Source organism: Saccopteryx leptura, chromosome 7 (genome assembly GCF_036850995.1).
Source record: "Saccopteryx leptura isolate mSacLep1 chromosome 7, mSacLep1_pri_phased_curated, whole genome shotgun sequence".
NCBI classification, from domain to species: domain Eukaryota; kingdom Metazoa; phylum Chordata; class Mammalia; order Chiroptera; family Emballonuridae; genus Saccopteryx; species Saccopteryx leptura.
This window is the reverse complement of record NC_089509.1, coordinates 121478657-121492155: the sequence shown is the minus strand read 5'-3', so window position 1 is coordinate 121492155 and position 13499 is coordinate 121478657. Positions and strand designations below refer to the sequence as shown.

The 13499-nt window shown below is 55.3% G+C and overlaps 1 protein-coding gene across 3 annotated transcripts; it reads left to right on the top strand.

Moving 5' to 3' along the window:
• Positions 1 to 582: 582 nt before the first annotated feature.
• Positions 583 to 7191, top strand: FAM240C (family with sequence similarity 240 member C). 3 transcript variants are annotated; one of them, XR_010746629.1, is made up of 3 exons: positions 583 to 728; positions 3389 to 3637; positions 7016 to 7191. XR_010746629.1 is itself a non-coding variant. In XM_066345794.1 (2 exons), exons 1-2 carry the CDS (start codon positions 583 to 585, stop codon positions 3498 to 3500), a joined length of 258 nt encoding a protein of 85 aa, XP_066201891.1. In that variant the 3' UTR covers positions 3501 to 3707. The 3 variants fall into 3 exon arrangements, 1 of the variants encoding a protein (XP_066201891.1); XR_010746628.1 differs by lacking the exon at positions 7016 to 7191 and adding an exon at positions 4508 to 5138; XM_066345794.1 differs by lacking the exon at positions 7016 to 7191 and having other exon boundaries at positions 3389 to 3707.
• Positions 7192 to 13499: the final 6308 nt, after the last annotated feature.

The window sequence follows — 13499 nt, the reverse complement described above, 5'->3', positions numbered from 1 at the left end:
ATCACGTTAAAGGACATATGACTATAACCAATAGTGGTAAGGGGCTCCTAATTGCAATTTTTGCTTCTGTACTTCCCACTTACAAAACTATAAAAACTAAGTAGAACAAAGGGCCAGCGCGCTCTCCGTCAGATTTCTGTTGGAGTTCCCGCTGCTTGGCCAAGCTAGACAATAAAGCTTTGATGTGTAAACGACGGACCTTATTTCTGTCTTTCATGTTTTGGGTCCCTCCGAATTTGGCTTTAACACTACTTCATGGACTCCCAATGTGGCTTTAACAGAAATAAGTTCTCTGCATGGTCAGAGCTGTTCCTTACAGACTGTCTTGTCAGTTATGTGCTTGTGTTCTGATAATAGTGATGACCTAATTTCAGAGTTGTTTCAGTGCAAAATAATCGGTTGGACATGAACTTCATATTCTACCATATTCTATCGAATAAATGGCCGAGGGTTTAGCAGGCTGGGCACAGTGTGAAGGTAGGGGCTGAACCAGCATCCTCATTGCTAACCTGCTGGCTCTCCTGTGCTCTGAGAACGAAGCACAAATCGGCTGAGTCCCTGTGTTATTTCCTCTTCCAGGAAATGAGTAAAAGCTGTGCTCTGAAGCATTCAGGATGGGTGGCCTCTGGGGCAGAAGAGCTGACAGTGTTCTGGGAGAAGAAAATCCAGGTCCACACACAGCAGTTGCAGAATGAGGGCGAGCGGATCCGCAGGAGTGCGCTGGACAGGTGGGCGCAGGAGTGCGCTGGACAGGTGGGCGCAGGAGTGCGCTGGACAGGTGGGCGCAGGAGTGCCCTGGACAGGTGGGCGCAGGAGTGCGCTGGACAGGTGGGCGGTGGGCAGGGTGGGGGTGGGGGCTGCGGACCAGCCCGCCTGATGGGCTCACGCAGCCCCGTCCCCAGCAAGAGCATTCCACTCCCAAATCTCACGTGGCAGGTGGAGATACCTCCATTGCAAACACTACCACATGAACTGAGCTTCAAATCACAACATTGTATACCCGGGATAGAGGAACACCCCAGGGTGCCGTCCCTCAACCCTCCTTCCCCCATTCCATCCCCCACACTCCTTCCCCCAGTCCATCCCCCACACTCCTTCCCCTACCCCATCCCCCCTCTCTTCATCACCCCATCCCTCCAGCTCCCATTACATCACCCCGCCCCTTCATTCTTGAACTCCTGAGCATTTGTGGAATTTGTTATGGAGGCATACGCTGCTTTGGTCTGACTTTCTGATGGTGCTCCTACACATTTGCATGACTGCAGATTCCAAGATGAAAGCCCTTCCTTTCTGCAGCCAACTCCAGAGACCTGGGTGCTGAGGGGGGCCTCCTATGAGGCCCCAAGCAAGCCCAGAATATCTGATAGGGAACAGCTAAGAGGGCAGATTATCACATAATTCACACCTTGACAAGGATGTAAATGGCCAAAAACACTAAAGTGACCACAGCCTCTTACCCAAATAGCACCAGCACCTGCTACCTTGGAAGCAGGCTGGGAAGGAGAATCCTGGCAGAGGCCTGGACCAATGGACTGACCTTCCAGCCACCAGAGGTCTGGTTGCTGCGCTGGCCTGCCCTCCCCCGCCTGTCACCCCCCCGGCTAGGGGATGAGCTCAGTCATTCTGGACACCTGCCCTGGCTAGGCACAGGTAGGGTGGCCGTGGTGCCCTCCTTTCCACACGGCATGGCCCCCACCTCAGCTCTGGGAGCAAGTCCTCACCCTGATGGCTCCTCCCAGCCACAGTTCCATCCCAGGGTCTTAGGGCTTCATCCCTGTCCTCTTCTGTCATCAGGCTCTGGGACCTTCTGGGTCTTGTGCCCAGGGTTCAGATCCCAGGAGTGGGCTCTGGACCCAATACGTGAGGGTGCCATCAGCACCAGCTGAGTATGCCATCAAAATCCTGAGCTGGGCCCTGGCCGGTTGGCTCAGTGGTAGAGCGTTGGCCTGGCATGTAGGAGTCCCGGGTTCGATTCCCGGCCAGGGCACACAGGAGAAGTGCCCATTTGCTTCTCCACCCCTCCCCCTCTCCTTCCTCTCTGTCTCTCTCTTTCCCTCCCACAGCCGAGGCTCCATTGGAGCAAAGATGGCCCAGGCGCTTGGGATGGCTCCTTGGCCTCTGCCCCAGGTGCTGGAGTGGCTCTGGTCGCGGCAGAGCGTCGCCCCCTGGTGGGCGTGCCAGGTGGATCCCGGTCGGGCGCATGCGGGAGTCTGTCTGTCTCTCCTGGTTTCTAACTTCAGAAAAATACAAAAAAAAAAAAAAAAATCCTGAGCTGATCGGGACAGGGCTGTGACTCATGACACTCTGTGCCTCTCTGGGAAGATGTGACTGTTGTCAGGACCACAGACCACAGCCAGGGCATGCCCTGTCCTCTGGACAACAGCAGTCCTTGAGAACACCCTTACAGGCACCCAGCAGTTCCCGGAAGCTGTCCGACCCTGGGGCAGTCAGTCAGCAGCCAGGCTCTGGTACAAGGACAGGACGGTGGCCGTCATGTGTGGGGCCATCATTCATGGGCTCAGACGCAGAAAGAGGGGCACCACTGTCCTGATGAACACCTGATGCTCAGAGATGCCTTCCTCACCCAGGCCCCGAGGTGGTGGGACAAGTATCTGAGTGGATGTCTTTACCAAGTTGTCACCAGCCCCAGAGGTCAGCCAGAGCAGGGCTCCCATCCCATCCTCTAAAGCAGGGATCCCCAAACTACGGCCCGCGGGCCGCATGTGGCCCCCTGAGGCCATTTATCCAGCCCCTGCCGCACTTCCGGAAGGGGCACCTCTTTCATTGGTGGTCAGTGAGAGGAGCATAGTTCCCATTGAAATACTGGTCAGTTTGTTGATTTAAATTTACTTGTTCTTTATTTTAAATATTATATTTGTTCCCGTTTTTTTTTTTTTTTTTACTTTAAAATAAGATATGTGCAGTGTGCATAGGGATTTGTTCATAGTTTTTTTTATAGTCCGGCCCTCCAATGGTCTGAGGGACAGTGAACTGGCCCCCTGTGTAAAAAGTTTGGGGACCCCTGCTCTAAAGCCAGACCACACAATCAGGCCTGAAGGCACCCGGTAATCATTGTGCGTGGGCGGACATCTGGGGCTGGTGGAGCCTGGACCCCTGAACCTGGTTTCCTGGCAGCGAGACCTCCAGGTACCTTGTGCTATGGTGGCAACCATATGCCTGCCACCTTCTGATGAGGTCAGGCTGGATGGACAGGCAGGCTCAGAGAAGGAAGGAGAGGAACACAAGGTCATGGGTGCCGGCTGGGTGGGGACGCAGCCCGGGGCGTAGGCGGCTGTGCTCACACATGTGCGCGGTGCCGACAGACAAGGGCTGGCTGTCACCTGGTCCTGGGAAGGTGACTCACAGGGCCTAATTCCTGCTGTCCCAGGCTTCGGGGAGAATGGTCTCGGAAGCTGGAGGAGAGGCACAGGACCCTGCAGACGCCCCTGGAGACTGCCCGGCGGCCATCCCTCCACACCAGAGACAGGACGGCGTCCTAAGTCCTGCACGCAGGGAGACCAGCGCCTGGGCTCCCTGAAGGCTGAGCCGCCGGCTGCACGTGGGGACGCCAGCAGAGCCCTGCCCACCACTGCGCTCCACTGCCCAGGTGCCGCTGGCTTTGCTTTTCCAGTACGTGGTAGGTGTCGAACAAAACCTGAGGTAACTGGATTGTTTGTGGAATATTTTCTTTATATAATATCTTTAAAATTCACACATCTTAAAAGCTGACCATAGCCCTGGCCGGTTGGCTCAGCGGTAGAGCATTGGCCTGGCATGCGGGGGACCCTGGTTCGATTCCCGGCCAGGGCACATAGGAGAAGTGCCCATTTGCTTTCCACCCCCCCTCCCTCCTTCCTCTCTGTCTCTCTCTTCCCCTCCCGCAGCCAAGGCTCCATGGGAGCAAAGATGGCCCGGGCGCTGGGGATGGCTCCTTGGCCTCTGCCCCAGGCGCTAGAGTGGCTCTGGTCGCGGCAGAGCGACGCACCGGAGGGGCAGAGCATCGCCCCTTGGGGCAGAGCGTTGCCCCTGGTGGGCGTGCCGGGTGGATCCCGGTCAGGCGCATGCGGGAGTCTGTCTGACTGTTTCTCCCCGTTTCCAGCTTCAGAAAAAAAATACAAAAAAAAAAAAAGCTGACCAGGACGTTACTAACTTGCAACAAGCCACAGAAAGAAATCTGCTGCAACACAAGGGTTTCTGGCCTCCAACTTGAAAATTTCATTTCATCTTTGATCAAAAAATGTCCATAGATCTCAACCTTAGCATAATGCCTAATGAAATGCTGTATAAAGCTTTATGCTTTTTCTTTTTAAAAAAAAAGATATTATTTACTCATTTTAGAGAGAAAAGAGAGGGTGGGAGAGTAAGAAGCATCAACTCCCATATATGCCTTGACCGGGTAAGCCCAGGGTTTCGAACCGACGACCTCAGCGTTCCACGTCGATGCTTTATCCACTGCGCCACCACAGGTCAGGCCATCTTCCTTTTCAAAATACCCTTATGTTTACAGTTGGAAAAACTCTGGCTTGCCGAGGCATACCTTTCTTAAGGCCACAAAGGATTTCATCCGTCCTGATGCCCCAGTTGGGGCTGTGACCACCGTGGACGGGCAAGGGACAGAGCACACAGCAGAGACCAGGCTGCCGCAGGACCTGGACTATCTCATCCCCAGACGAGGACCTGGACTCCAGCAGTGACTGTCCTCATATTTGCTCCCAAACTCGACAACCCGCGTTCTCATTGGCACGTGCCCCAGTGACACAGAAGCTGCTGGTTTGGGACTGGAGTCTAGCTTATAGCCTTCTGGGGTCTCACGTCATCTCTCCAGGCTTAGTGGCTTGTTGGTTTGGGTTCTGTTTTGTTTTGACCCTCCGTCAAATTGCCAAAGGGAAGGGAAGACGCAGGCTGCACCCAACCTCGGGACTCTCCAGGGAGCTACCCAGAGAAAAGGGTCTGACCACAGCAGTGGGGACCTTCTGTGCCCATAGACTCCTCAGTTAGAGGGCATTTCCACAGCTTACCTCATGGTCTGGATAGACAAGCGGAAAATCCAGAAAGAACAAGTGGAGAGAACACGACACAGACGGACGAACACTCTCTTCTGTCATCGTTCGTGACTCAAAAGATTCCATTGATAACCACCCTGGGGAGCTGGGTGATTAATAACCCTAAAAATAGTTTGAGAATAGGAGTCACTCGCTAACACAAAGGTGGGGTTGCAGGCGGTAATTTTATCTGAAGATATACTTAGACACCACTGCTGTCAACACCAATAAACCGAGGCGTCAGACGAGCCCATCTTGGCTGGAAGGACACATTCATGTTTCCGTAAGGCTGTGCACAGCCCGCTGCCGAAGCCACCCTCTGCTGTCTATCACGATCCCAGTGACCCAATCACACCCCTGACGGGCAGGAGCCAAAACTGCAGGAACACAAGCAATTCACCAGCCTCCTCTTTCCTCTCTGTCATTGGCCTTGTCCTCAGGCAAAGCTGAGCGGAGTCACTCGGAGAGGAGGGATGGGGAAAGAGGTAATGGGAGAACAGACTGGGACGTGAGGTGAGCAGAACCCCAGCCCCAAGGCCCCCGTGGAAATTCAGCTCAAAACCCCCTCCTCCCTTAGGCCCTTTGTAATTTGCCCCAGGAGCAAGTGTGGAGGGTGTCCCTGAAATCCTAGTTCCAGGGGCTGAGTTTCTATAGAATATTCTTCTTCTTAAAGAGCAGCAACCTGAGACAGAGAGCTGGGGATGGGTTCAGGCCGTGCAGCCTGGAGAAAAGGGGACATTTATTTTCCTTTGTAAACAACTGCTGTCTAGGGATCTAGAGTCACTGAAGGGAGGCCTGTGAAGGAGGACAGGTGGGGACGGAGGACTTGGGGCCACCTGGGCGCTGACTGGACACGGGGGGGGGGGGGCGCTGAGACGAGGGATGAAACCAAGAGCGATAAACAAACTTCTCAACTTTGGGAAGACAAAACTTTGCCGCAGGATTCAGTGTTTGTGAGATGGGGATTGTTCTGGGCTATCTGCCTGGCACTGTGTTTGGCAGAATAATGCCCTCCCATAGATGTTTAGCTCTCTATCCCCTGAACCTGTGAGTGTGTGAGAGGGGATTGTCCAGGGGTCATCACAAGTGTCCTCACAGGAGGGAGGTGGGTCACTATCTCAGAAGGACACCCCCGTCTTCACTGCAGCATAATCCACAATAGTCAAGACACAGAAACAGTCTATATGTCCGTAGACAGATGTGGACAAAGAAAACATGAGCTGTGTGTGTGTGTGTGTATGTGTGTGTGTGTGTGTGTGTGTGTGTGTGTGTGTGTGTGGATGAGGGAATATTACTCAGCCATGAGTAAGGCAGAAGCCCGTGGGTGGACCTTGAGGGCATTATGCTAAGTGACATGAGCCAGAGGAAGAAACATACTCCATGATTTCACTTATATGTGGAAGCTGAAAAAAAAACAAGCTCATAGTCACAGAGAGTAGGGGGTGGTTGCCAGAAGCCGGGAAGGGAGGAGGGGGCGATGTTGGTCACAGGAACCAAACTTCCGATACAGATGAGTGCGTTCTGGGGACCTAATGTTCAGCACGGTGACAGTAGCTAACAACACTGTGTTGTGTACTTGAAAGTAACTAAGAGGTGGATTTTAAATGTCCTGCGGTCCCCACAGAACAATGGTAACTAGGTGAGGTGAGGTGAGGTGAGGTGGTGTGCATGGACATCACTGTGGAATCACTTTCCTGCACATTCATGTGTCAGATCACCACATTACACACAGACATATACGAGGTTATGTGTCAATCATGTCCCAGTAAAGCTGGGAAAAGAGGCAGGATGGTCAAGTCGGGAAAGGTGTGAAGGTGGATGCAGGGACCAGAGGCCACCAGTCTGGAACAGGTGAGAAATGGATGCCCCCTGGACCCTCAGAGGGAGGCGCCCTGTGCACTCAAAGATTAGCCGGGGAGACCCAGCCCACCCTCCTCCACCAGAGCCACAGAAAACACGTTCTGTTGTTTTAGTCCACAGGTTTGTGGTGACTGTAACGGCGGCCACAGGAACTAACCCTTACACCAACAGGGCACTCATCCAGACCCCTCAGCGAGAAGCTAATTAGACTCCACAAGATGGAAGGACTGGAAAGAATTTAAATGATGAGGCTGCATAAAATTAACAGAGACATGGCCTAGAGGGTGAGGATGTGACATCTGTCCACCCAGACCTGAAACAGACCAGAGAGGACAGATAGGGACGGCGCCGTTCCTGGAGCCTAAGCCAGCACGTGGCCAAGCAGGAAGGTGCCTGTCCACACAGGTCTGGATGCTGAGACCAGCACTGAGTGGCCGTGGTCCTGGTCCCACATGCTCCTCTCTCTCTGGACCATGCTAAGAGCCCAGTAAAGCCCATATGTCACACACAAGTTGTCAGGGTTCACAATTCAGGGGCAATAGGGTCAGAAGTGCACTTCGGAACATCCGTTAGCAGGGTATCGTTCTTGTGCTCAGAGGGAAGGAGAAGCAAAGGTGATAAAAATCAGGATCTAGAAAACAAGCAAGACTTTCAACCACTGGACCAAATAACATTTACAGAGCATTTCACCCAGAATTGCAGAACACACACAGTTTTCAAGTCTACAAGGAACAGTTCCCAAAACTAAAGACATTTCGAAACGGAAAGTATTCAAATGGCCAATAAGCCTAAGAAAGGATTTTGCCATCATGAGTCATTAAGAAAATGCAGACTGAGGCCAATACGCATCCGCTGCGAGGTCACAGGAAAAATGACAAATGGGTGAGGGACAAGACGCCCTGTCCTCAGGGGTAGTGGCTACAGAGTGTCTGACAGAGTACCTTCCGTGTGTTTATTAAATAGCAGTTGTTTTTTTAAACAAGAGACAGAGAGACAGACAGACAGACAGGGGCAGACAGACAGTAAGGGTGACAGGTGAGAAGCATCAACTCATAGTTACGGCACCTTAGTTGTTCATTGATTGCTTTCTCGTATGTGCCTTGACTAGGGAGCTCCAGCCGAGCCAGTGACCCCTTGCTCAAGTCAGCGACCTTTAGGCTCAAGCCAGTGACCTTTAGGCTCAAGCCAGCAACCACAGGGTCATGTCTCTGATCCTATGCTCAAACCAGCAACCTCATGCTCAAGCTGGTGAGCCCGCGCTCAAGCAGGATGAGCCTGTGCTCAAGCCAGCGACCTCAGGGTTTTGTACCTGGGTCCTCAGCATCCTAGGTCAATGCTCTATCCACTGCACCACTGCTTGGTCAGGCATATTAAACAGCAGTTTCAAATGCAGCCCATTAAAGAAAAATAAAACAGCTTCTCCTGGTTAGGCTACAATGGTGCTGTGATGGAACAGGCTCCTTTCAAAACTAAACAAAGAATAGGGGAAATAAAGGGTCTCACTCTAACAGCACCCCAGGAAGTTCCATGGTCAAAGGAGGGAGGGGCAGGTCTGACCAGTGGTGGGATAGTGCATAGAGCACTGACCTGGGACGCTGAGATTCCAGGTTTGAAACCTCAAGGTTGTCAGTTGGAGCAAGGGGTCCCTGGCTCAGCTGAAGCCCTTTCTTCCCTCTTCCAGGCATGTATGAGAAGCAGTCAGTGAATAACCAAGGTGCTGCTACTACGAGTTGATGCTTCTCATCTCTCTTTCACTAAAAATAAAAAATAAATAAAAGAAAAAAGAAGTAGGGACCGGGTTTGGGAGTGGGATAGTGAACAGGAGATAAAGCTCAAAGTCAAGGCCCAGTGGGTGAAGTTTCAGCCATTCAGACCTGAGGCCCAAAGTCACTGCCCAGTTGCCCCACCCCGCACACCTCCAGACCCGAGAGTGAGTCCAGAGGTGGCCAGGGGCTCCTACCCCTGCAGCACCCCACACCCTGGCTCCCTCAGGAATGAGAGCCATCGTCTGTCCGCAGTCATCTGGTCTTGTGCCTGGAGGGTGACATTTGTTTCCAAGGGTTGGGCAGCCTGAAAAAGACAGAGACCTGGACGTGGCATCTGGTCCCTGACAGGGGCACAGACATCGTACAGGGTGGTGACAGCGGGGTGGCTGCAGAGCCAGGGACGCTGCTGGGACAGGTCTACTCCCCTCCCGGCCCACTTTGAGAAGAGCGTGTGGTGTGCGACCAGGACGCCACCTGGCAGCCCCGTGAGCTGGCAGCCCGAGGCCCGTCCCAGAGGCCGTCAGAGCTAGAGCACTTAGGAGGACCTTTTCTCTCCCAGGAACCACTGGCCACTCCAGGAGCTGCACCTCCATCTGCCTGATGCTTCAGGGGCTCATAGCCCCTCTGAGGGACCCATTGCCCTCCGCATGGGCTGGTCAGTGTTGCTGTGGCAGAGTGTGTGCTGGGGGCAAGTCGGCTGTGCCGGGGGTGCCCAACAAATGTCCCGCATGAGAGACCCTCCACATGAGAGAACTGTGTACACATAAGCAAGTGAGGGCAGCCAGAGCAAAGAGAGGAGAAGCCCCGCTGCTGCTCCTAAAAGCAGCACATCACAAAGACACCCCGACACCTCCCAGCGGCTCTGCAGCCCCAGCCACCTGCTCTCCGCTCTCAGACGCCTGTGAGCCAGGAAGACCCAGCTGGGGCCTCAGGCAGCCCATCCACATGGCCTTCAGATTGGGGCAGCAGCAGAGCCTGGTGCTGACTTGGGTCACCCTTCCTGTAGAGCCACCCAGGGGAGCCTGGTCTATGTGTAGGGCAGTACCCACCCCTTCACACCCAGAGAGGAAATGAGTCCTACCCAGTTAGAGCCGCCACATGCATGCCTGCCCCGAGTCTTCCCGCCCGGTGCCATGTGAGGCCGCCCCACAGCTCCTGTCCCAGCTCCCTAGGCCCAGGGCAAACACAGCCTCAGCATCTTAGGCAGGCTCCATAGAAGGACCTGCTCCACCCGGATGTCCCGATCACTGAACTGGACGAAGGCTAAGCCACACAGTGAGCAGGCGGGGCCGAGGGACATCACTGACTCCTCCATCTGCCTCTGCTTTCCTGCCTACAACAAGCAGGAGTCCTGTTCAGGAGTCTCCTGGGTCTAAAAGACACCCAGTACAGTCCTTCTGCTCTGCTGCCAGACAACCACATGGGTCCCGGCCGTCACAGGGAGGTCCCAGCCAGTCCCAGTGAATGAATCATGTTATGTAGAGAATAACTTTGATTTCTAAAGACCATACACAAACCCCCATGCTGCTATATATAGGAATACTAATTCCCTGGAAAACATGGACAAGACACCCCAGCGCCTTTGCTGCTGAGAGTTAAATATTTCATGGTACTTTCATAATAAGAATGGTCATCAGTTCTTATGAGGCCCCCAGGGAGCAGCAGCCCATTCCTGAGGCCAGCCCACCTACCCACCCCCGTGTCTGGGAAAGGACACAGCATGGAAACTGTCCCACCCAGGCAGCTCCAGGTTACTGGGGGCAGGGACCTGCCCTGTCTGCAGAGGGACTCAAGGATCTGCCCTGGCTCAGCCTGGAACAGACTCTTTCTGATGAGAGCTGTGGAACCACCTGGAACTTTCTAGAAGTCAATGCCAGGTTACCCTTGCTGATGAGAATATCTGGACTATGGGGACAATGTCAACAAGTTGCCCTCTGACTTTTTGATTAAGAGAATTCGGACAAAAAAGTGTTCCAGATGGTGCAGTTCACACAGGTTGGTGTCCCAGGACCCACTGAGGGACTCACAGGTTGGTGTCCCAGGACCCACTGAGGGACTCACAGGTTGGTGTCCCAGGACCCACTGAGGGACTCACAGGTTGGTGTCCCAGGACCCACTGAGGGACTCACAGGTTGGTGTCCCAGGACCCACTGAGGGACTCACAGGTTGGTGTCCCAGGACCCACTGAGGGACTTCGAGCAAGGGCACCTGGTACCTGTAGGACACCGGCCATGAGACAGCGTGTGCTGTGAATGAGGACGCCGTCGGGTTGGCTAGGTCGAGCCCTTTACCCTTCCCTGGGGGGTCCTCACAGTCTACCCTAGAAACAGGTGGGCCGTGAAGGTCAGGGGGAGCCCCAAGCTGAGGAGAGGAGGGTGCAGCTGCTCCTGTCTGCTGTAGCCACTCCCTAGGGTGCAAAAAAAAAGGGGGCTATTTTCTCTTCACTAGGAAGTTTACCAAAAATCAGCACACTGTTAATCCAACTGTTTAGGCCTCCAAACTTTGGCTGAACAAACAGCATTGCACCTAAAAGGTATCTGTCTTCTGTCCTCTTTAAGACCTCGTAGACATTTAGTATCTATTATCAACTTGGTTTCCAAAAGTAGATTGCCACACGGTATTTAATTAGGCCCAGCCTGCTCATTCGGGCTACACAGTGGCTCCGGTGTGGACTCTGGTGCGGGGTGTCCTGGACCCGAGTCCCAGGCTGCCCTGGTCGCTGTAAGGAGTGGCTATGCACTTGCAGTGTCTGTGGTTATGAAGGTGGGAACAGATCAGAAGAGCCTGCGTGCGGAAATACGGGTCAGCCACAGATCTGGTGAGAATATTGCATTCGCTCTCATTTTTGTTAGTAAATCATAATTATAGTAATTGATTATTAATGAATTAAACGAAATTTAATTGTTCATTAAGACGAATGCTAGTGATGTTGACGATGGGTGGAGTTGGGTGGGTTTTAAAGAAACAGGGTGATGATGGAGCAGTTTCACCCGCCCCTCCCCGTCTCCGCAGGGCGGCGCTGCCTTCAGTGGCCACAAGGGGGCGCCGCAGGACAGCGCGCCTGTCGGCCAGAGGGTGAGGCGGGGGCCGGAGGAGGGGCGGGGCCGGAGGAGGGGCGGGGCCGGAGGAGGGGCGGGGCCGGAGGAGGGGCGGGGGCCGGAGGAGGGGCGGGGCCGGCGGGTGAGGCGGGGGCTGGAGGAGGGGCGGGGGCGGGGGCTGGAGGAGGGGCGGGGGCGGGGGCGGGGGCGGGGGCGGGGGCGGGGGCCCCGGGGGCCCCTGAGACCTGCCTCAGACCTGCCTCAGACCTGCCTCAGACCTGCCTCAGACCTGCCTCAGACCTGCCTCAGACCTGCCTCAGACCTGCCTCAGACCTGCCTCAGACCTGCCTCAGACCTGGCAGTCCCCCGCCTTCTCCCTACCTTCTCCACCCCCACTTCGTCCCGGGCGCTCTTGGGCGGGATGGGGACGGACTGGCCTCGGGGGCCCCCAGTGCGAGGACCCCTGGGCTGGAGATCCCCCCATGCTCGGTAATCCCCCGAGGGCATGCAGCGGGGCAAGCTCCCTGCGCGGGGCGGGGGTTCCTCCGACCTCCCACCAACCCCCGTAGGGCTCCAGACCCCACCCAGGGCCGGGAGCGTGGCGAGTGGGCCCGCACAGGAAGGGCGGCTGTCCCCTGGGCGCCCTGTGCCTCGGGTCCCTGTCCCATGGCACCGGGCCGGGATCCAGAAGCCGTGCTGGCGTCAGGGGACTTGCGGGCTGAGTCCTGACCCCCACTCCGCAGTTTGACCACTCTCGTGGTAGGCAGTGGCTTCAGTCAGCCCAAGCGTGCTGTGTGGCTTTCTCTTTTTCACTTTTATTTTACTGGAGTGTAACACACACAAGCGCCTGGACACACAGGGACGGCTGAGGAATGATTACAGGGTGGACATCACGGAACCAGGCATGTCAACAAAGAGAACACGAAGCTGAGGCCGAGGGAGCAGCCGGGCCTTCTCTGGGCACTGGGCACTCGGAGGTCTCAGCTGAGGGGTTGGGGGCTGGCAGGTGGGGACAGGGGCTGGGCTGGTGGTGAGGATAGCAGGCCATGGAGGCGGCTGGCAGTGAACAGGCCCAGGGGCGGGCACTTTGCTCTATGCCTGGACAGCGGTGCAGGAAGGAAGGCCACGGTGTGGACCAGCAGGGAGCCCGCACACCTCACACACGCTGCTGGGAGCTTCCATGACTGGGTGTACACGGGTAGGTCGTCCAGATGACGCGGAAGGCCAATACACACCCACATCCAGACCTCTTCGTAGGGGTCTCGGCCAGCACCAGCTGTCTTCCTCTCTCAGGAAGTCCTCCTCCCTGCAGGCCCTCGCCCAGTTCTATCGTAGCTGCTGCCGCTGCCATGCAGGCCCCTGTGCTTTACATACTGAAGACGGGGAGGGGATGGTGAGAGAGCGCTGCTCAGAGAGGTGGGACCGCGGCCGCCCTCTGCCCTCTGCCCTGCCCTTATGCTGGTCAGTGATGGTGAAAGGGAAGGTCAGAGAGCCTTTGAGGTCAGAGAAGGAGTCCAGGCCCTGGATGACATTGGCCAAGGATGCAGGGAAGGTGATGGAGCCCTCGTCCTTTTCTATGAGACCCAAGATGTAGGATGCGGGCAGAGCAGCATCTCCAGCAGGTCCGTCGCTGCCACTGGGGTCAGAGCCTGGGCCCTTGTCTTGGCTGAAAACGGAGCCACAACCCTTGAAGATGAAGCCCTTTACCTGGAAGGACTTGATGCTGCTGAGCTGGTGACCTTTCTCATGGAGGATGGGGGCCTTGATGCTGACCAGGGCACCATGCTGGCAGG

Coding starts and splice junctions, on each gene's coding strand:
- FAM240C (XM_066345794.1), top strand. CDS start 583: ATGAGTAAAAGCTGTGCTCTGAAGCATTCAGGATGGGTGGCCTCTGGG. Junction 729..3,388: donor CGCAGGAGTGCGCTGGACAG/GTGGGCGCAGGA, acceptor CTGCTGTCCCAG/GCTTCGGGGAGAATGGTCTC.